The sequence below is a fragment of the Triturus cristatus genome, chromosome 12 (genome assembly GCF_964204655.1).
Source record: "Triturus cristatus chromosome 12, aTriCri1.1, whole genome shotgun sequence".
NCBI classification, from domain to species: Eukaryota; Metazoa; Chordata; class Amphibia; order Caudata; family Salamandridae; genus Triturus; species Triturus cristatus.
In genome coordinates, this window is record NC_140595.1 from 159,455,420 (window position 1) to 159,478,631 (window position 23,212).

At 44.3% G+C, this 23,212-nt stretch overlaps 1 protein-coding gene across 1 annotated transcript in view; it reads right to left on the reverse strand.

The window, feature by feature from the left end:
- LOC146772971 (tyrosine-protein kinase Fer-like) overlaps positions 1-23,212 on the reverse strand; it is a 198,768-nt gene that overhangs the window by 32,147 nt on the left and 143,409 nt on the right. The window contains exon 4 of the mRNA XM_085639970.1: positions 22,356-22,409. Coding sequence (XP_085496096.1) covers positions 22,356-22,409 — 54 coding nt within the window. The remainder of the gene's footprint in view (positions 1-22,355; positions 22,410-23,212) is intronic.

Here is a 23,212-nt window from a genome sequence, read left to right on the forward strand (position 1 = left end):
CTTCTCTTTCTTTGTTGCTACCCGCGATCTGGTGGTGTAGCTGTAAGCACAGACAGGCACCAACAATGTGCCCTCCAAGCCCCACTCACTGGGGCTTCCCTCGCTGGCAGGGAGAAATCGGGAATGATGTCTCCTTTAGGTAGGGGGGGACCTTGCACTTGACTGGGACACCTCTGCTCGTCTGCGCTACAAGCAACCGATACTCCGGTCAGTCTTCCAGCTACCGGCCCTGCTCACCAGCAGGTTCAGGCAGCACACGGGGCTCTCCTTGTGGACACGGGAGCCCCGCCTGCGATCAGGCACAGGGTTTACTGGCTTCCACTCTGGCGCTACTTCCTCTGGTCGGGAGCGCACATGGAGCGAACCCTCCATCGATCCTTGCTTCTCTCTGCGTTGTGGGCCCTGTCCACAATCAGGCATGAACATGCCTGACTTCTGGCCTCTGGAGAGAATTCTCCGTTGGATTGGCTCCTTCACTCAAGATGACAGCCGCGCCCACAGTCAGGCCAAACCACCTGGCTTCCTGGTCGCGTTACGATCAGAGCCCCCATCTCGGGCTTGATTTAGAGCGCTCAACCTGTGCTGTCTGTCCAGCCACCAGAAGGCTCTGTACGCTCTTTCCCCTCAATAAAAAGACGGTCAGCAGGGGTTAGAGCTCTCCATACCCTGCGCAGTGCTCCAAACGCACTTGGGGAGGGCAGGGTGAATTTCCAGCGCTCACCACGCGCTAGATCCAGAAAGTACACAGCGCTGGGCACAGGCATGCCAGCACACCGTGACCCCCCAGCAGAGGGGAAGTTCTGGAGGTTCCCCCTCCCAGCAGACAGAAGGTCAATCCCCAGTGGCCGTACCTCCTGGCAGTCCAGCAGCCTACCGGCTGCAAGTAAGCCCCCGAGTAGCACACTTTACAGGGGGTCACGGCCCCAATATTTATACCAGTACTGTCTTTGTTCTCGCCCTGGCACAGGGCTCTCTGCCCGGTCTAAACCTGTTCTGGGGGGGGCACTTAACATGTGCACAACAGTCCCCATTGACAGCGTAGGTCCTGGCTCCATCACACCACAGGGGGGCGGAGTCAGCATTGTACAAGGCAGGCACAGACCTATTCAGGGTCAGGCGCTACTCCTCCCACTACTCCAAATGCAGATATTCCTATTCAGCCTAGCGCTGACTCACCCTGCCCCGTCACTCCAGAGCCAGACATGCAATATGCATCAGGCAGGCACAAAGACACATAGCACACAGAAATGCCCACTTCTAAAAGTGGCATTTCTAAAATAGTGAAAAAATAATTTGCGCACACCATTACGCAGCATTTATTACCACTATTCCAAACACACCAAACTTGATCACGCTAATCCTCTCAGATCAAGAATTACCACTGGAACACTTATCAGGGAATCCCCAATGCATTACTATGAGTGGGCAGCGTCAGAGTAGTGAGAAACCAAAATGGCTGTTTGTCACTACCAGGAGGAAGGCAAAAAGTTCAGGGATGACCCTGCAAAAAGGGCCAAGTCCAACAGATGGTTATTGGGATTAGCCTTGTGCTATCAAGGAAAAGATTCCATGTGTTTAATTGTAGTTTCTTTGTGTCAGATTACTAGCAACCGCCGGAGACTGAAATTGAGTGCTAGTACTGCTTCACCTACAATACAGCTCCAGCTATATGAGGCGTTTACTATTGCCCTGAATGCCATATTGGCCATGGGAGGGAGCATTCTTGTTGCATCTGTGTGGGAGGATGACTCCGCCATCCATAAATCCTTATTTTACTCCGAGCGTTGTTTTTGGTGCCATGTAGGTCTCTTCCCAGGTGGGATCAAGTCAACCTATGCTACACCAAGGCTTGTAGGTCAGCAAGATGTGCCTTGGTGGCTGTTATAAAAGGGGGGACTAGAGCCCTAATTCAGGAAGCCAGGGCATTGTCTAAGGCCACCTAGCCAAGGCCAAGAAAGATCATGGGTCGGCAAAATGACAATCCCTATTATTAGCAGTTAAAGGGAAAGATCTCTGCTTCTTTTGGTAAATTGTGGCCAATAGGGACTCAGCACTTACTGCCCCACAGTCTAGCAACATAACGGCCACAACCTGGCTTGACCATTTTTCAGGCCTCCCTAAGCATGTCCAGGGGAAGAACGTGAGGGACAACTTGTTAGTGTCTGGGTCTCCAGTATGTCCTACTGGAGGGGCACTCGGTGCAGTACTCCTGAGGAGTAGGACAGGTGGCATGGCTATTTCAGTTGATTGCGCAGTCAACAGGCTCACTATGAGGCCCACTCTCGGATCAGTGTCGACTGGTCGACAGTACTATCACCGCCAGTGAAATTACCCTCGCTATCAATAGGATTACCCCTGGGAAAGCCCCGGGCTGGACAAGGTTCCGGTTGAACTGTTTAAAGTTGAGAAGGAGATCTGGAGCCCCTATTTTGCCCTGTACTAACAGCATCTTCAATGAGCTACCCATGCCACAGATGTGGGTAGGGGCTGAGATCATCCCAATCTACAGAAAGGGCTCAAGATCCCTCCCATCTAATTATCAGCCAATCAGCCATATTACTTGCTCTCAGTAGTCTTCAGCACCATCCTGCTGAGCAGACTACAAGACTGGATGGAGAAATTTGTGTTTCGGATGCTCCTGGAAGCTGGGACCAGCACAATTGAACAGGTACTTCAATTTCATTACAAGACCGGAGGCTACATTATGCAATAACTTTTATTGCTGCCCAAGACATGCAGCCCTTTAAAGTGTAACAAGTACATCATAGATAAAACATTCCAAATAACAACAACAAAGCGCCATGGCAACCAACTATGTTCCTCTTTTATTCGCTGCTGCAGGACAGTTAAGTACAACTTCTTCCTATCTCCTATACTTAATGTCTTTTGATGTAATTGTATAGGATTAAACTTGATTATTTTCACAGATTCATTGGAATGGTAAGTAAGCTTATCCACGTAGGCTGCACTTTAGATAATATTATCCTTATCTGGTAAGTTTAACTTCCTGTCCATTGAAACCCTTCCAATTTATGGTTGGGTTCCCTTCTTTTCCCTTTATTTAAAAAAAAAAAAACCCTGTTTTATTCAACTTTCGAGCACTTGCTATTAGCCTTTTTTTGCTAAAAAATCGATGCGTCCGCACTGAGGTCAGCTTTCAAACAAATGTCTCCACACTCAGGACAGCTTTCAAACCAATGCGTCCACACTGAGGACAACATTTGCACATCTTCAGCGGACGGCAGACACATCTTAACATGACGTGTCTGCCTCCGCTTTGAATCATTACACGGAGATTACCTCCGATCGCATTAGCTGTTTCCTCAAGCGTTTTACCTTAGTTGTGACGAGACGCGCTGCTTCCTTCCCCAAGTGCGGCTTTCCCGAAGGTGACGCACACTCCCGGGTTTTTCCGGCTTCACCGGAAGAAACCCTTTTGCCCAAATTGAGCTTTTCCCTCACTTGTGACCCGCAAGGCACAAATTAGGGGATTTCAAGCCCGCTTGTGACTCGCGATGTGGTCTCTATGGAGACGCACAGCACTGAGCTAACGGATCCAAAACAGCTGATCTTTCTGCCGGCACGATCGCTTTCCTTACTCTTGGTCATTTTAATAATTCCTAACTTGCCCAATAAGGATTTTTAAAGAAAACAATTTTATTTTTAAAGGGAAACCTTATTGAAGCAACACCTCTGGTGCTTTTACTTAATAAAAAAAAAAAAGAAAAAGGGGATTATAAAGGCATTATGTCTCAAGGCGATTCTCAACCTAGTAATGAGTCTCCTCTCACTGAGACCTCTCTGATGAACCTCTTTGAGAGGCAATTAAAGTCCTCCTTAAAGGAAGCTGTGGAGGCAGCACTTGCCCTAACAAAAAGGGATGTTCCTAGCGAAGAACCAGCACTCTCTTCTGAAGAGGAGCAAGACGCTCTCCCCCAAAAAGGCGGTAAGGTCCTAAAAAAATCTAAAAACATTGAGCCTCATGGTAACCTTCGTGCTACCAACGACAGGGTTTTATCGATTGGTAGCCTGTGCGCTACAAATGACCTAGGTGCCCTGAGCAGCACAAAAAGAATGAGTGACCTTCATGGCGCAAAGAGCACAGGTGTCCCTCGCAGCACACAATGACCAGGTGTCCATCGCGGCACAATAGACATCATCGAAGAGGACGATGATTACCTGTCTTTACTTGATATTGATGATGAGGCTGACGAATATGTCTTTGATCCCCAAGAGAAATTTGATGATGACCTCCTTGATGAGGACCTGGGGCAATCTAGCAACAACTCTGACCCGTTAGGGTCTGAGATGTTTAACCCCTCAAAGATCACCCATCCTAGAGGTTCAGAATGGTGGCGTTTAGATCATGTATCTACATTTATTAAGGCTTGGATAAGGAAACCCCTCGAAAGAGATTCTCGCAATCTCATGAAATCTGAGTGTCCAAGACCCTTTTTGGATAACAAGGCTGGCATGACTTCCAACCTTGACCCTGAACTTCTGACTTTTGTATTCAAGACCAGTAGAGATCCTCGCAAGGGCCTGGAACGCTGCCTTAAGCAGTGCCAGGACAAACTATTAGACACACTTGGTCCCCTTGTCAAGATCTTGGACCTAGCTATAGAGTCCTCAATGAATGGGATCCCGGTTGACACTGAACTCCTACGAGGTTGGAGCCAACGTGCCATTTGCCTGCTCGGAAACGCTAACGCTAATTTAACCTCTGAAAGACGAAGGGCAATATTAATGCGCATGAACCCCAAGTTGGGAGATCTAGCGAACAAAGATGTTCAAGGAGACCTAAATGGTCTACTCTTTGGAGAGACCTTCATTAAGACACTTGGTAAACACGTCTCCACATTCTCTGCCTTTAACAAAGCCCAAACAAACATGAGACGCATGTTCAGAGGAAGAGTTTTTGGAAGGGCTGTCAGGGCAGGACCAGCTGCGAGGCGTGGATATAACAGGTCCAACAAAAACCAACGCGTTTTTTCAAGATAATATCGGGGGAATAACAGCTTCTTCCCTCAGAGGGGCCGCAACAGTCGAACACGAGGCGGAAACAATTGAGGAAGATTGCAAGATCAAGGACAACAAGGTAAGCAGCTCTCCTCCTGGTTCTTCCCCCCCAAAGGTAGGGGGAAGGCTCTCTCTTTTCAGCCACAATTGGTCATCCATAATGAACAATACCTGGGTCCTAGAGACTGTAAAAGGTTTCAAAATAGATTTTATTACTACCCCTTATCAGACCAAACAACCCAGAGAACTTTCACTAGACCAAGAACAATCCACGCTAGTAGATGCCGAAGTGAGTCAAATGTTAGCCAAAGGGGCGATTCTTATTGTTTCAAACATTGGTCCGGGCTTTTTGAGCACAATCTTTCTCGTGAAAAAGAAAGAAAAGGGCTGGCGCCCCGTAATAAATTAAACTCCTTCCTTGTATACAGGCACTTCAAAATGGAAGGTATACATCTTCTGAGGGATATTCTCCAAGAGGGAGATTGGCTCATAAAACTAGACCACAAGGACGTCTATTTTACAATCCCTATGGATCCAGATTCTCAGAAATACCTAAGGTTTGTATGGAGGAATACAACCAACCAGTTTCGCTGTCTCTCCTTCGGCCTATCCTCAGCTCCTTGGTGCTTCACCAAGGTCCTGAGGCCAGTGGTCACCTCTTTAAGGAGAAGAGGAGTACGTCTGATTATCTACCTAGACGACATCTTATTGATGTCTCAAAGCCAGGAAGAATTACTGACTCACATGAAATGGACTGTAGATCTCCTAGAGAGTCTAGGTTTCATTATCAATGTAGAGAAATCCATTATGACCCCTTCACAAATCCTGGAGTTTCTAGTGTTTTCAGGTGAACACACCTCTAACTCAATTACAACTTCCCTTGAAGAAATTATCAAAAATAAAGAAAGAAGTTTCCTATGTTTTGTCCAAAGACACAGTGAGCCTGAGGGAACTAGCAAGGATAGTAGGGCTCTTATCTTCATCCATTCAAGCAATTTCCCCAGGGCCCCTACACTACAGGGCCTTACAGAGACTAAAATCTTCAGGACTGAAGAAAGGTCTTTGGTACTCGGACATCGTTCCCCTGTCTCTGAAAGCTCGAGAGGATCTCCTATGGTGGCGCAACAACCTAGACAGTTGGAATGGGAAGGCAATATTCGGGAATACTCTAAATCACACACTGGAGTCCGATGCGAGCAATCTAGGCTGGGGTGCCAGACTAGGAAAAATAGAAACTGGGGGGGAAATGGTCCCAGGAGGAACTCACCCTACACATAAATTGCTTGGATATGTTAGCCAGCCTGAACGCACTAATGAGCTTCAAGTCTACCCTGAAAAACAGTGTAGTTCTAATCTAATTAGACAATCTCACAGCCGTCTCCTACATCAACCGATTAGGGGGAGCAAGGTCAAAGCTTCTAGCAGATCTAGCCAAGAAGATTTGGTATTTCTGTTGGAATCACAAAATAATTCTGAGGGCAGAATTCATCCCAGGCCATCTAAACACAAGGGCAGATTGGAACTCAAGGTTCCTAAGAGACTCCAGTGACTGGAAACTGAATCCTTCGGTTTTCCAGAGAGTTCAAGATCTGTGGGGGCCCTTCGAGATAGATCTCTTTGCCAACAGGCTGACCTTTCAGATAAATCTTTTTTACAGTTAGAGGCCAGACCCACTAGCAACTGCAGTGGACGCTCTTCTCCAACCTTGGGACATACTGAATTGTTATGCCTTCCCTCCTTTCGCACTAATCCAGAGAGTTCTCTTGAAAGTTCTAAGGGAGCGTTGCCGCATTGTTCTAATTACTCCTTTTTGAAATTCTCAAATATCATTCCCAGGCATGATGGCACTGGCAGTAGAAACTCCACGCCTTATCCTAGGGAGTTTGGACCTCCTTCAGGGCCCAGATGGAGAGGTACATCCTCTTCTCTTAGAAGGAAAGATGAACCTTCTTGCCTGGAAGATTTCAGGGGTTCAAGAAGATACTCGGGCCTTTCAGGAGAGGCTAAAAACCTATTGGATGAGTCATGGGCTCCGGGAACAAGGAGAATATACATTGGTGCTTGGAAAAAATGGTGTAGTTGGTGCATGGAACGGGTATGGATCCCGTGGACGCACCTGTTGTAGAGGTAGCAAACTACTTAGCAGACCTTTTTAAATCAGGACTTTCCTATAGAACAGTAAATTGTTACAGATCAGCGTTTTCTGCAGGACATTCCTTGTTAAATGACTTCTATCGGCACTGACCCCCTAGTTCGTAGAGTGATGAAAGGAATAAGACTGAAACGTCCTCTTAAAGCCAAATATGATTCATTATGGAACGTAAATCTTATCTTCGACCTTTTTACATCCTGGCCTGGTAACCTTTTCCTTACAAGGAAACAACTTTCCATTAAGTTAGCTACACTACTTTGCTTAATATCTTTTAGACGAGTTTCAGACGTTAAAGCATTAGGAATTTCTAATAGGATTTATTCACCTGATGGTGTATTATTTGAGATATGGAAAAGGACCAAAACAATGTCGGAAAACATTTTCTACCCGTTCTTTTTTGACTGTCCCAAACTTTGTGTGGCAAGTTGCATGAAAGTGTATGAAGAGAAAATGAGTGTTTTTAGACCTATGAATGAAAATCAACTACTGATTTATTTTGTTAAACCCTACAAGGCAATCTCTTCTGCTACTATCTTGAGATGGCTTAGAACGGTGATGTTGGAAGCAGGTATTGACTTATACAAATTTGGCGCTCATTCTTCCTGAGGGGCTATGGCCAGTAAGGTTTTCTGGGGAGGATATCCTCAAAGCAGCAGATTGGTCAAATGCTTCCACTTTTAGATTTTATCTTAAACCTGTAGAACATGTAAGCAACGTAGCATTGCAGAGCTTTAAACTTGCATAATGTAGCCTCCGGTCTTGTAATGAAATAACGATTCTCCAATTATCATACAGAGAGAATCTTGATTTCATTAAAGACAATGGAGGCTGACATTATCCCTCCCACCACTCCCTGGTGGATGTTTTATCAATGTTAATTTATATCAAATGTTACTTATATGGATTTATGGAAATAGTCACTACCAATATTCCTTTTTTCTATTCCAGACTCTACATCTTTGTAAAGAAGTCATAATGACGTTTATCTTGGAAGAAGTTGTCTATCCTTTCGCAGCTCCAAGAGGAACATAGTTGGTTGCCATGGCACTTTGTTATTGTTATTTGGAATGTTTTATCTATGATGTACTAGTTACACTTTAAAGGGCTGCATGTCTTGGGCAGCAATAAAAGTTATTGCATAATGTCAGCCTCCGTTGTCTTTAATGAAATCAAGATTCTCTATGTATGATAATTGGAGAATCGTCATTGTAGCTATTGCATTGGAAATACGTCACATTGAGTGGGGGTCATCTTTACATCATTTTTGTCGACCTCCGGTCGGCATTTGGAAGTCCTGTGGAAAGTATTGACTTACGTGGGGGTCCAGAAATATCTAGTTAACATCTTCAGCCAGCTTCATCTGAATAATTGCACCCGTCAGATGTGGTCCTCATGGGGAGCTGACAGGTACCATCCCAGTATCTAGGGATGTTAGACAGAGGTAAACCTTAGCACCGACCCTGTTCCTTTTATTTATCAATGATCTGGTGGTGCACTTAGAGCAATGTATTCATGTTGCCCCATCCCTGGCCAACAGGAAGTTGCCTGCACTGCTGTTTGTGAATGACACGCTGCTGGTCTCTAAGTCCCCTATGGGCACCCAAAACTTGTTGGACCAGTTTGCGGTCTTCTGCAGGCAGCGAGGGCTACAGATCAATCTTAGTAAAACGAAGTACATGGTCCTGAATCCTTGTCATTCGCTCAACCATCTCCAGTCCTCAACAGTATTCCTCTGGAGAGGGTTAGAACATTTAATTATCTAGGGTTCACCCTTAATGAACACTTTGGGTGGTCCCTCCAGATCAAGAAGTGCAAACTTAGGCTGGGGCACTATTCAAGTGGCATCCTGAAGTCCCTCCAGGGCTCCGGTTTTTGTCCCATATCCCCTGCACAGCAAATATATAGCTAACAAGCATTGAGGTGGGGGGGTCCTTTGTATGGAAGGGAACTCTGGGGGCATGAGAACATTAGTGACCTGGAGCTGGTGGAGTAACGCTTTTTGTGTCTCCTCACCAATCTTCCTCTCAACATGCCACTAGTCCCCCTCCTTTTAGAACTTGGTCTCAGATCACACACACAGAGTTGGACTCAGGCCCCTGATGTACTGGAGGAGAATCCGGTGCTCTGAGGCATTGGTGCCTTTTCATTTGGCCATTAACAAAATCCTGAAGAGCCCAGGGGGCCGGTGGGATTCCATGGTTAGGCTATATCAAACGTTGACAGAAATTCGGTGTGTGAACTTTTGGGAGCATCCTGAGTCTGCATGCAGTATCTCTGAGCTCGCACTGAAGGGGGACTTTGTTAGAAGTTTGCATGCTTATATTCAGGACATGGGAGACTTCTTGAGGAAAATGTATAATATCCATTAGGAAGATGAATACAGTTTAATGACCAGTAATGTAGCTACACTCTACACAAGAATACAGTGTAACGATGGGTTAAGAGCAGTAGAGCACTTTTTAGGTTCAAAGCCTTTCGAAATTGTGGAAGCACACTAAAATGTTATTGTTAATAATTAAGAGCTGTTTGGAAAATAACGTTATCTTCAACAATGACTTGTTCCACCAGGTCAGAGGAACAGTGCTCCTGCTTTGCCCGCAACTATGCTAATTTTCTTATGGGCTGCTGGGTGGAGCAGGTGGTCCAGACAGAACATCATGATGATTGGGTGGAACTCAACACAATGTTTTGGTGTAGGTTTATCTATGACCTCTTTGTAGTCTGGAAAGACACAGAGGAAAGTGCCAACATGTTTATGGAAAAATTTGGCAAGAATGATCTTTACCTTCACTTCACAAGCACAATAAGCAGTTTTGAAGTCAATTTTCTTGATCTAACTGCGTATGCAAAGAACAATTAATCAATAACCAGGCAATTGAGGAAACCTACGTCAGGTAACACATTACTGCATGCATAAATCAATCAACAGATTTGTAGAGCGCTGTTTATCACCCGAAAGGGTATCCAGTCACTGGGGGGATTGTTACTGCTGGGAGTGGTCAGTAGAACTGCCGGGTCTTTAGGTCATTTCTGAATTCCTGCAGGGTGCGGTCCTGAGATTGAGGTCCAGGTCTTGGCGGCCAGGTAGAAGAAGGCCCAGCTGTCGCTCCTACTTCGGTGGAAGAAGGAAGTGTGGGAAAGGGAGGCGGAGTGCAGTTGTCTGAAGGGTTGGTGAAAGTTTACCCTGGCATTAAGGTAGGCTGTCCCTATGTTGAGCAGGGCTTTGTAGGCATGACCTAGCATCTTAAACTGGCACCTTTTGAGGGCAGGGAGCCAGTGAAGAGTTCTGAGATGAGGGGTGATGTGGGCCCTCCTCGGGAGGTCGAGGAGGAGCCTTGCTGCTCTGTTCTCAATTGTCTGAAGGCAGCTGAGCAGCTGTGTGGTGATAGCCACATATAAGGTGTCGCCATAGTCGAGGCGGCTGGTGATGAGGGCCTGGGTGGTGGTGCATCTGGTGATGATGGGGATCCACTTGAAGATTTCCAGGAGTATGCAGAGGGTGAGGAAGCAGGCAGAGGACACTAAGTTATTCTGTTTCCTCATGGTGAGCTTGCTGTTGAGTATGATGCCGAGGTTCCTTGCGCATTCTGTGGATGCAGGGCCTAGTTATGCTAGCCACGGGGATGTGTTACTCCCAAAGATGAGTACCTCTGTTTTGTCGGTTTTGAGTTTGAGGCAATTGTTTTTCATCCAGCTAGCTATGCTTGTCATGCGCATGTGGAATCTGGCTTTGTAGTTTGTGGGGTTCACTGAAAAGGACAGGAAGAGTTGGGTGTCGTCAGCGTATGATATTATGTTCATACCATAGGGTCCGACCATGGTAGCCGGAGGGGCCATGTATGTGTTGAACAGGGTGGGGTTAAGAGAGGACCCTTGGGGAATGCCGCAGAGGTGTATGATGGAAGGCAGACCCTCTGAGTACTGACGGCAAGGAAGGGTGTGATCCATTCATGGGCATTCCCTCAGATCCCCATCTTTCCAGTTGTTTTCCGCATAATTTGTTCTAGAGCATTTCCTATGGTGAGAGTTTGCACATCAGAAAAAACTGTGGCGAGAAAGTTGAGGAAGGTAAAACTCTGGAAGACCTGATGAGAAGATTTCAGGATTGGGGTTATTCGCAGACCTGTATTGATGAAGCAAAAAGAAAGCTAAAGTAAAATGAAGACAGCTTCTTTTGATTAAAAGCAAAAAGACTAAGATTGATCCCCATTGTAGACCGGACACTACTTTTAATAAACAAGAAGGGGTAGTGATGACTATAATTCAGAAGTATTGGCACTTGATAAGGAATGGTCTAGTAATCTGCGAGTTTGCCCAATGCAGGCCAGGTGTTACTTTCAGAATAGCAAAATCCATGAGGGATGATTCAGTGAAAAGTAGCACTGAGAGTAACATACAAAAGAAAAGCCGGTTTGGAGAAAATCCAGCTTTTAGGAAGTGTGGCAAATGTAAGGCCAGCCAACATGGGAAAAATATAAAGGAATTTAAATCACCACTACTTAAGACTACAAAGAGCATAAGAAGCTATTTTTATTGCAAGACTGACCATGCAGTCTACATCTTACAATGTCCCTGTTGATTACTGTATGTGGGAAGCATCACGCTACACGTCCCTCTAACACATAAGGGCTATAAAGAACACACATAGAACACATTCAGTAGCCTGCAACTTTGAAGAAAAATATTTGAGTGATGTGCAAGGAATGATGTACTTTGTAGTAGATGAAATAGCTTTCATTAACAGAGAAGGCGACAGGGAGAAATTGTTAAAGCAAGTGGAGTCCTGGCACATCATTGAGCTGAATACTAAAATCCCATGCATTTAAATATGGAAGATGAGTTGCATACACATTTATAGCCATGCTAGAAATCTCTCTTAATACAAGTAGAGGCAATTTCAGGATTTTATCATTTTAAACCACTATTATTTTAGTACACAGCACTTTAGTTAACACATGAGGGTGGAAGTTACACAAAGGTACTGGAACAGGGTTTTGCCTTTATGAAGTAAGTTGAATGTATGGTCAGTCATTACAATAGAAATCTATAATAGCATACGGGAGCAGAGCCTGCCCATCAGGGCTTTATAAACATCTACAGGGATGAGGCCACAAATATAATGACTTAATTATATTCAGTTATCAGTGTTAATTATTATTGCCCACTTGGGTTAAATTTTATTTAAGTTTAGGCATACATCATAAGGAAGGCCTGCTTCATATATAGTTGTTTATTATGACAGCAGTTTAGAATACTACTATTGTGTGGTAGTAGAGTTTGCCCACTAGAGCTGTATGAGTGTTCATAGAAATGAATCAGCAAGTGCAGTATTACGGAAATAGAAAACAATATTAATAAAGCTGAACAGGCATTGATCACGGGGGCTTTATTCAAAACTGCGATGTTATGTTTTTAACAGTAGGCCTGTTCTTATAAAACATTGTGGCATTTTACACTGAGAATTCTCCTTTTATACAATTTTAAGAGGGCTATTTATGTAATATTATAAGGCGACCAATTATTGCTTAATGAATTTGGCTCCGTTTAGTAATATTGTGCAGAGAAAAGAAATAATGATTTGACTGCCGCAATGGTACAGTAAGCAATATAGCGAGAAGTCTGTTTTCAGTGGTTAATTTAATGTCACACGATATCTGGTGTAAATGTGAAAAGAACATGGCGCCTCGCAGTTTGAGATCAACGGAGGCATATATATATATATTCACTAAAAAACCATAGGTTTCAGGGACGTTATAGTTAGTTGGACATTTGACTCATATAAAACCAGAGAAATTCGGCCATTATAGTTAGTTGAGCTAACTATAACTTGCGCGCCCGCAATGCACTGGTGATGACATCACATATTACATCACTCTGAAATAAATGAATCAAAACAATTCATTAGCGATCTCTACTGTCCACAGTGTAGACTGTTATTCAGTGTTCTTTTCCACTACCAAGAAGAATTTGGTCATTGTACTAAACCTATAACTCATCTAAAAAAAAAGCAAGTATACTAAAAGGATATTGTATATATTTCAATAGACATTGTAGTTAGTTTCCTACTGGATTCTGTAATTTAACAGTCACCACTCAATCTGAATTGTGAGCCCTGCTGACCACAGTGTAGGCCAGAGGCATTGGTCATTAACGCCTCACAGCCACGTGCCATTGAATTCGGAAGCACGGAGTTGGTTGCACCTAATCGGAGGGGGTACACAGAAATCATCACAGACTTCAACGTCTGACATCCTCAATCATAGAATCAAGACCCCATTTCACTGTTTGGACCTGCTGTACAGCGGTGTAATCCAGCGACTACAGTCAACCAAGCCCAATAATCATGTGCAGCAGTTAGCTACGGAAGCACAGAGTCTGATGCACCTCAACGGCGGGAGTTCTGTGAAAACCAAGCAGCAGGTAATATCGGACATCGTCCATTCTGGGATCAAGACACTGTTCCACTGTTGGGACCTAGAGTTGGTTGCACCTGGTCAAAGGGAGTACCTTCATCTCCACTCTCAGATGCAGTTCTAACATCGTCCATTGTGGGATCAAGACACCGTTACACTGTTGGTACCTGTTGGACTACTGTGTTGGTAGTATACAGAGCACTCCATGGTGCCGAGCCTCAGGCTGGGCGCTGTGTGCCTGTGTGGCAGTAGCCAGCGTTGATCTCGGGAGCCTTCCGGGCTCACAGACCTCGGCCCAAAAGCTTCTGCCGGCACGTGGTGGGCCCTCTTTCACATACAGCGGTGTTGAAAGGTGAACTGTGGGGCATATGTGCATCGCAGCAGCCATGACGGTTTCTGGGTTCCAGCAGGCTGAGAGCATTATTCACGCAGCCACCTTCGCTCACGGCATCAGCCTCGTGGCGGTGTAAGCTGCGCAGACCTGGCAGACACGTTCGCCATTCCGGAAGAGAACCACACCCAGAGAAACGTGCCTTTTATTCATACCCCTACGCTAGCCTTGCGTATGCCGAGCCAGCCCACTACGTTAAAGATTTGGGGGCATGGGGCATGTATGAGCTATGTTTTCGTAATCTTCCCTACTGAATGTACTATCATGGTTACGTCCACTGTCCACTTCACTCAATAGACCATCAGTGTATGTTGACATGTACATGTCTGTGCTCTGCATACTCAAGTCTGTCCGGCACATCCCCTCAACACTTTGCATTGTATAATTTTATAATCGAGAATCACTTGCCACCTTAGCACATACTTTGCTCCCATCCCTCCCCTCATTCTGCATTGTGTGGCAGAGGTGCTACGCCATGTTTGGTTTGTGTACATGGCTAGCCATGGTTCCCACAGTACGTAGTTTTGTTGTGTCTGCTAGGTGTACATGTTGTTTGTCATGTTGTATGTGATTATATAAGTTAGCGCGTTTATTTACGAGCAGTGGTTTCTCCCATTTACATATCGCTGTCTTAAAGAGGATACAGAAGTTTTTCTCACAGGTGAAAAGTGCGACCACAATGGCAGTCATTCATTACTATGCAAGAATGTCCAACTGCACGACGCTTTTAAGCTTACAGCCCCCAATCTTGCCAACTCCCACAATCAGACCAACATTCACACAGCTTTCTAACGGCAGTTATCTGCTTCTTAATAACATGGACTGCTACGGAATGTGAGCTGGCATACCGTATGTCCTTACTGTTTCAAACCAGGTAACTTGCTGTGGAAATCTCTATTCCCACCCACACAAAGTAACTCCCAAAGTTCAACTTGGCCTTCAATACCTACTTTGAAAAAAGATTTTATTAAACTGAGCAAACTGAAAGCGCTTTTGTTTCAAACAGAAGTGTCCCTCACTTCTGCAAAAGTAATTTAGCGACTACAGATAGCACTAACTTCAAGTAAAATACAGTCCCTTTTAAATACAAACCTCCCATTACACTTTGTGAATTGTTACACAATTTTCAACACATCTGACATTTAAGCTCTGGCACACTTTTTTAACACTGTCTCCTCCGGCCTTGTCACAGGCTTTCAAACTGGTTTTGGTATAATACCAGACTTCATTCATTTGATAATCTCTGGTATAACAGGAACAGTGCCCATAATTCTCGCTGTTTGCGGCCATCGTACTACTATTTTTGCTTGTAAAAAATGGCTGGGCTTCCTGTGGTAACAAGCATGTCCGATAGAATACGCCTCTACGCGAAGCTACATCAATCCCGTGAAAAAATGGAACAACTTTTCGGCTGCCTGCCTCTATCTATTATCAGAGCAAGCTACAACATGACATTTATTTACACATATGCAATCTGCGTGCAACAATCTTTTTATTGCAAAACTTGCCCATTCAACTGGCGAATGGATCTATGCCTTGCCAACATCCCAACAATCGCTCCCGATATCCAGCAGGTAATGGAGTATCTTGAAAACCATGAACGTGATTGTTCGGGCAGTGGAGCAATGGCACATGCAACGCAAAAAGGTATCCTGGCGGAATGGGATTTCTGCGCAGCCGCGAAAGATCTGCAACGTGCGACCTTTGGCAACATCGCAGATTGCCTGCCAATTCAAACTGCCGCTCAACATTCGAGGAACATTACTGTCCCTTCGAGGATATGAATTGGATCGCTTCGCTTTTCTCACACGATGGCAACAATCGCCTCTTGGAACATTACGCATCTCAAGCCGCTGAAGAACATCCGGACTGCAATCTCCAAGACTTGTGAGAAATTCACTTTATTCTTGGATTGATTTTTTCCAACTTTTTTGACTTTTTCCTATAACATTTTTTAATACACTTCAATTGAACTATTTTCATATAATAACTTTCTAAGTATGCTTAGGCATTTGAACTCTGTTTTCATAATTGCCCTTTACGTCTCCAGCCTAACCAGGGATGGGTGATGTATGACCTATGCAAATACACTATTTACTTGCTAAATTAGCCTAAACCCGACATCCATTTTGAAACCATGTCTATTCTTTGTGCACACGTCTCTCTGCCTGCCTGTTATCCACGAAGCCCTTTCACACAAATTAGCTCATCCTCAGCCTCTGCTCACGAGCTGGCGATCAAGATCAAAAAACACGGCATTGTTTAGGAACTGGTTGGCACAGTGTGGTAATCGTATCCTACCTTTATTTTCATTATACAATTTACAGTCATTCATGTCTAATAGGTATTGTTTATGTCACATGGAACTGTAACACGTAATGTGGAATTGACTGATGCAGGAGCTTAGGTTTGAATACAGCAGAAGCGGTTGGAGTTTGCCTCAGCTGGATGCCTTAGCTCTTGCACCAGTGAGTCTATTTATGCCAATTAAATAAAGACACTTTTTATATAACTTGCAGACTCCATCGCTTTATTACACATAGCCACTTTCTTAAACACACCTGATTTCACAATTTAGACTTCTGTGGCATTGCAACATTCTGCATTATATTCTTCATGATTATTTCTTTATTTCTGCTTGCTAAAACACTCCATTCGAGACTTCAGACCGGTAGGGGTGAGTAGTTTGCTTCCCACTCCCGCTATAGTCTAAACCAGGGGTCTCCAACCTTTTCTGTAGTGAGAGTTATTTCTGATCAGTAAAATTCGTCGTGAGCTACTAAAGGCCAAGCAACTCGCGCATTTTTTTTAGACCCCCCCCCCACGCCCAGTTTCATTGACTGTAAGCCTAATTCCTTCCTGTGGTTTGAATACAAGGGGCCACACCATCTTTAGAAGCTACAGACAGCTGCAGGTTGTGATACCTGAAGCAAAAGCGTGTCTTGCGTGGAAGCATTCCTGGAAAGTGTAACAAACTACTACAGGATACAAGCCTATGACCTCCTTTTGTGATCCTCGGTCAACTTGTTCACACACTGCAAAAGTTAAAGAAGAACAGAGACTGCATGGGCAAAGTTGGCTCTGGCCAAAGCCCCGATAGAGCCAGCTCTTTTCTGCAGAGAGCCTTTCCCGAATGACCTTTATTAATTTTTAAACAGATCTGCAAAATGTCTGTAACACTCTTGCACATCACCCACATTCAGAATAAATTCAAGGAAACTTATATTTAAAGCAATAGAAATGTTGTGTTCATATTTCATGCAATATCCACAATAAAGTTTCTTTTATAGCGAAACAGGATATCACATTAGAAATGGGACGGCGTCACAGAGATGACTTGCAGTAATGTTAGTGAGCTGCTGCTGTGTTAAATATTGAAAACACACATCCCTATCCCTGAATACTGGATAATCACCTCACCTGCAAGTATACAAAGGTGCAAAATTTCAGATTTAACGCTGTTGTAAAGTGACTTTAGGATTTGTATTCTCTTGATTTGTAGTTCGCAGAGTATCAGTTAGGGTCACTTTAAAGATGCATTATTGCAGAATCTCTTCACCTTGTAGGTAACTTTATTCTGTTCTACACCCGAGGGGGTTTGCTAGGCATCTAGTTCAGTGTGAATTGTAATTATTAAATGAGATTAGAGCAGGACATGGTATTTGTTCTCCCTGTGAATAGTATGTGACACGTATACCCTTGATATAGTAATGCTGTTGGCTTGTCTCTGCTGTTTTCTTAAGAGTTGCCCTATGCAAAAATTGTATGTACCTGAAAAAACGGATAGTCTGCCTCGTATTTGCTCATACTCCTCGATGTTATGTTTGAAAGTCTCTTTAAGAGTCTGTGTGTGCTTTTGAGTGAAGCGTCACTGTTACAATAAACTTGTATTTAAATTGCGTACTTTTTTCAGGTAAGTTTCCAGGAGTAGCTTTTTTTTAGCAGAATTGTTTCTAGGATTATGAACTGTTAAGTTTCAGATTGTTAAAGAGATACATTGAGCAGGATATAGATTTATCTTAGCAGCTATCTAGCAATATCCATGTTTTTGTTTGTTGTATGTAGGTTGTGTTCTTGGGCCTCTGTCAGCTATTACTATAATTTGGGCATTCGCTGGTTGAAGTGGGCAGCCAAGCCGATGGGCAGCTATGTCCTGTTGGAAAGTCGCTGGGCTTCAAGAGTGATGTTTATGTGGTGTACTGATGGGGCTAGAGCAGCATGAGATCGGAAGAGCTGTTGCCGTGGCTGGCGGAGTTGACACTAGGTAGAGCTTGTCAAGAAATGCTGCTGATTAGCTGAGGTGAATTTTAATTTGTCCAGTTATCAGGCTTGTCATTGTTAAAAGTTATGAAAGTGAACTTGTTGAGAATACAGCCTTTACGGTCAGATACTTTCGTTGTGTGGGCAGAGTTTGTATAGAGATGGGTATGGTGAGATTCAGTGACACATAATGCCATTAAGAAAGCACACAGGAAAGTAAACTGAGATGCAGAGGTCATCCAACATGCAAGGATTGCCATTGTTAATGAGGAATGAGTATTCCCTGTTGAAGACTATGTAGTTACTGCTGAAGTCTTTGGGGGTTCCGTTACAGCCAGTGCTAGGGTGTACGTTGGATAGAGGCTGGTGGACAGGCAGCTACTGCAGCACTGTGCACAAAGTTCAGATGGGGAGTGGGGATGGGAAAACACTTGTTCAGTATTTCTCTGGTTGCAGAAGGCAATGACGATGCACTATTTGGAGAGGGCTAATACATCACCGTGAGGGCATATCCAACTTGGGGAAGGTGGAAAGAACAGGTAACGGCTGGCATTACCTGAAGGGAAGATGGCCAGCCGTAACACCATCGTGATGGGAAGCAAGAGAATAACAGCTTGTCAGGACGGGCAAGGGTTTGAAGAGTTGTGAAATTTGAATGTTGATGCAATTTGTCAGCTGGGGGATATAGTGGGCACAGTGTGGATTAAGGGTAGTAGACGCGTGAGAATTTGGATTAGTGGGGCAGGGTATTCATGTATATGTATGGCTATGATGGCTTATAGACCTGTTCTAATGAAGCAGCCTTTTGCACTTTATACGAATGCCCTGTGGTAATTTGTACTGTCTCTCCGGATTTTGTGAAGAACTCTATCCAGCTGTACATAAAGGTGGGCAAGCCCTTTAAGGCTCGAGCCAGATGGCCGGCACTTCAGCAGCTCAGGGTCCTCTGTGACTCTCAAACCAAAGCTTGCCGAGCCAAGAAGCGGTAGCTTCTGCCTCTTCGACATCCCCCTCATGCGCTATCACAACATTATACGAACTCCTCTGGCAGCAAAGGAGAGAATGGCCAGCGCTGCTGATTATTTACATTTCTACAATCAAAATGCAAAAGACCAGTGGAATTGCCCGGCCCCTATTCTGTTGCACCCTGAGAGACCTGGGAAGTGCTAAATGAGGGGTAATGAGGGAAGAACGTTGGGCTCTGTGTAGGTAGGCAAAAGCCACTGACTGGGGGTATTGTCACGGTCTGACTGCTATGGCATTGGGCATTATAATCTGGATTTTAATATTAGTCTTGAGTGATTTAAGATGAATCTTATGTCTCAGCTGAGTTATAAGTTAACTCGTAGTTATATCTTGCATTTGCACTTTATCTGCCAACTTGTCAATAGACAGTGGAAGAATATGTGGCTGCCTACAAAATATGAAAATGCATTGCACTTTTTACTTTGCTTAGTAAGTAGCCTATTAACAACCAACATCAATGGTGGGTCTAATTCTGGTTTCAAATGTTGCATTTGCACTTTATCTGTGATGCTAAGAGTACTGTATTCGCCAAGGTTAACTTCGGCTGCTATCGCACTGGGCACTTTAATCGGGATTTTAATTTTTTGTCTTGAGTGAATTTTGTGTCTGTCTTGTGTCTTAGTTGAGCTATAAGTTAACCTGTGGCTACATTTTGCATTTGCACTTTTTTTTTTTTTTTTTTTTTTTGTCAACAGACAATGAAATTATATGTGACTGTTTATAAAATATGAAAATGCATTGCACTTTGCACTTTGTTTAGTAAGTAGCCAATCAACATCAATGGTTGGTCTAATTGTGGTGTTTCTAATGTTGCTCTTGATAAATATGCATGTACCTTTTTGCTCTGCTCAATAAAAAAAAAAAAAAAAAAAAAAGAAACACGGAGAAACAGGAGGCAGGTAGCTAGAATGAGAGTGAATTTAGAAAACACATAAATATTTGGGCGAGTGTCACCACGCTCTGTCAGTGACCTAACGACAGACGGTATGAAATAGTTGACACTGGATCATAAAATCAAAGCTGTTCTGAATAGCGGAACAATTTACATTCTTTTTAGGAATGCAGATGGGGAGAGTTGTTTGTTTTGTGCCTTCGGTAAAGGAAACTGAAACGCGGCAACACCCTGCTTCTCCTAATTTATAAACCGAAGCTGGAAAGCGGGAGAAAAATACATTCCCAGTCTTTCGTGCTCATAGTATACCAGCGGCTGAGTATAGAAGGCGCATATCACAACTCCAGCTTAGAGAACAAAGTATTATGGTGTTTACTGGCCAGGCCAGTGCTTACCGAATATCTGCTGCTGAAATATAATGTGCCAGGCAGGGGGCACGGGTTCGAAGCAGTTCAATACTGCTTGTTACACCTGCATACTAGCAGGCTTTCCGGGACCTGCTGCTCCACTCCGGCCCACCTGCTGCTTGCTCTGGGACATGTCGCACATGATCAAGACTGCGGTGCCAGGCTATGAAATCCAGGTGGCGTGGAGACGCAGTTCAGCAATAGCATCATCGTTTTTGGGCTGCCCCGCCCCAGCTATGCTCAGTTAGGCCAATCCGAGCAGCTGGTTTTGGTGAGGGCAGGCAACAGCTATGAAAAAGGCCTAAGAATAATGAATGAGAATGACAGGCTACAAAATTGAGATGCAAGGCACGAGCTACTCATGGGGGTTCGGCGAGCTACCGGTAGCTCGCGATCGACCGGTTGGAGACCCCTGGTCTAAACGCATACTAACACCACTTGCACAGCTATGCTACAGCAGCCAGTATGCTACAGCGCCCAGAGCACATCAGTTTCCAGCAATCAGCTCACGGTTTCATCCCCGAGTGTACCGGCACCTCACCTCAGCACCATCTCACTCTGGGCAAAACGCACTTTCACACAGGTTGGGGTGAATACTTTGCTTCACACTCCCTGTATAGCACACTCTAACCACCCCACAGAGCTCACAGCGCTATAGTCTAAACGCATACTAACACCACTTGCACACCTATGCTACAGCGGCCAGTATGCTACAGTGCCCAGAGCACATCAGTTTACAGCAATCAGATCACGGTTTCATCCCCCAGTGTACCGGCACCTCACCTCAGCACCATCTCACTCTGGGCAAAACAGCTCTTTCACACCAGTAAGGGTGAATACTTTGCTTCACACTCTCTGTATAGCACACCCTAACCACCCCACAGAGCTCACAGCGCTCCTACCCTCCTCTTTCCTACTTTTTTCGCCCTTTTTTCCCCTTACTCGCTTCAACTGAATCACAAAATGGCTGCCAACACTTCCTAGTTGCAACCGTTCGCAGCAAATACCAAGCAAGCTTGTGCTCGTAACGCCTCAGCAAATCAGATGGCAGAATTCCCAAATAACGATATCTGTAAATTTGGATATTTCTCCAAAACTACTGAACGGATTCACATCAAATAAACAAAAGCGTGCGTTCTAGACCAAGATCCTTCTCCCTGCCAAATTTGGGGTAATTCCGTTCACCCGTTCGACCTGTAGCCTTGTCTAAAGTTTCCTATGGAAATTGCATGGAGAAAACACGTTTTGGGACCCCCCCTTTTTTCTCAGCCCCCCCTTGATGAATCACCCCCAAACTTTCAACATAGGAGCTTATATGAACAAAGAATTAGTTTGGAAACTTTCATGAAGATTCATCAAATGACGCCAAAGTTATAAGCAAAACAAAAAATGCTCTTCCTATGGAAACTTGGTCCTAACTATAATTACCTACTGGTGACCGCCAGTAGGTAATATATATATTGAAAGAGGGTTCCTTCTGGGATCGAGCCCATCGTCAGGTGGTGCACGGTGCCGGTGTAACCACAGCCGGACCTTGTATTCCGAAATTTGTTGAAAATAAAGCGTACACTCGAAAGTCCTTTGCTTGTGCAAATTAACCTTTTATTCCTCAGTCGCGACTGAGGAATAAAAGGTTAATTTGTACAAGCAAAGAACTTTCGAGTGTGCGCTTTATTTTCAACATATTTCGGAATATATATATATATATATCTATACATGTTAAGATCTGACTTAAAAAAAAGTAAATGTAGGCATACACACTTAATATTTCTCTACACAACTACCATGTACTTACACTGCCCAGCAACTCTCCGAGGACTACATCATTATGGTCAAGAACCCATTTCGCCTGCAAAAGAGACAAAGTGTGTGGTTAAAGGCCCATGCATAATGTACTGGGAAGCATGACTTTAAGACAGCCTAAATATTTGAACATCCAGTCACAGTATATCATGTGGCAGTGCTCAAAACATATAGTGCAATGCAAGGCGTGCAGTGAAATATGATTTAGAATATGCCACCATTGGACTTCCAATAGGGCATCATCATTTTTATTCCTCAAAAGCCTTGGATTCCACCCCCCTTTTGTGCATTCCAAAGTAAGACGTACTCTGTTGTCACTCCTTGGCTTCCCCCAGGTCTAGGTGGAAATTGTGTGGAGCTAGGTCACATGGAGAACACATGCACAGATGTTCTTACTTTTAAATACTACTAATCGCACAGGTGCGTTTGTTGAGGTTGTCTCAGAATGCACAGTGATTGTCTCTATGGGCCAGATGTAGGTAACTTCAATTTAGCGAGTCCTTAATAGCGATTTTTACCAGATCGCTATTAAGGACTCGCTAAATAAAATGTAGGTAGGAATCGCTAAAATATTAGCGATTCCTTAACATTCCTTAATAACGAATCAGTAATTGAGATTCGTTATTAAGGAATACCTACCAATTCATTCCTATGGGCTAGGAGGCCCATAGGAATGAATGGGAGATATTCACTATTGGCGATTCAGTATTACCGAATCGCTAATAGCGGGAGCTATTTCAAGGGTGCCAGGGTGTTCAAAGGACACCCTGTTGCACCCCTGAAATGTGCATGTGTGCACATGTGGCACACATACATGCCCTAAGGGCATGGATGTGTGCCACATGGCAC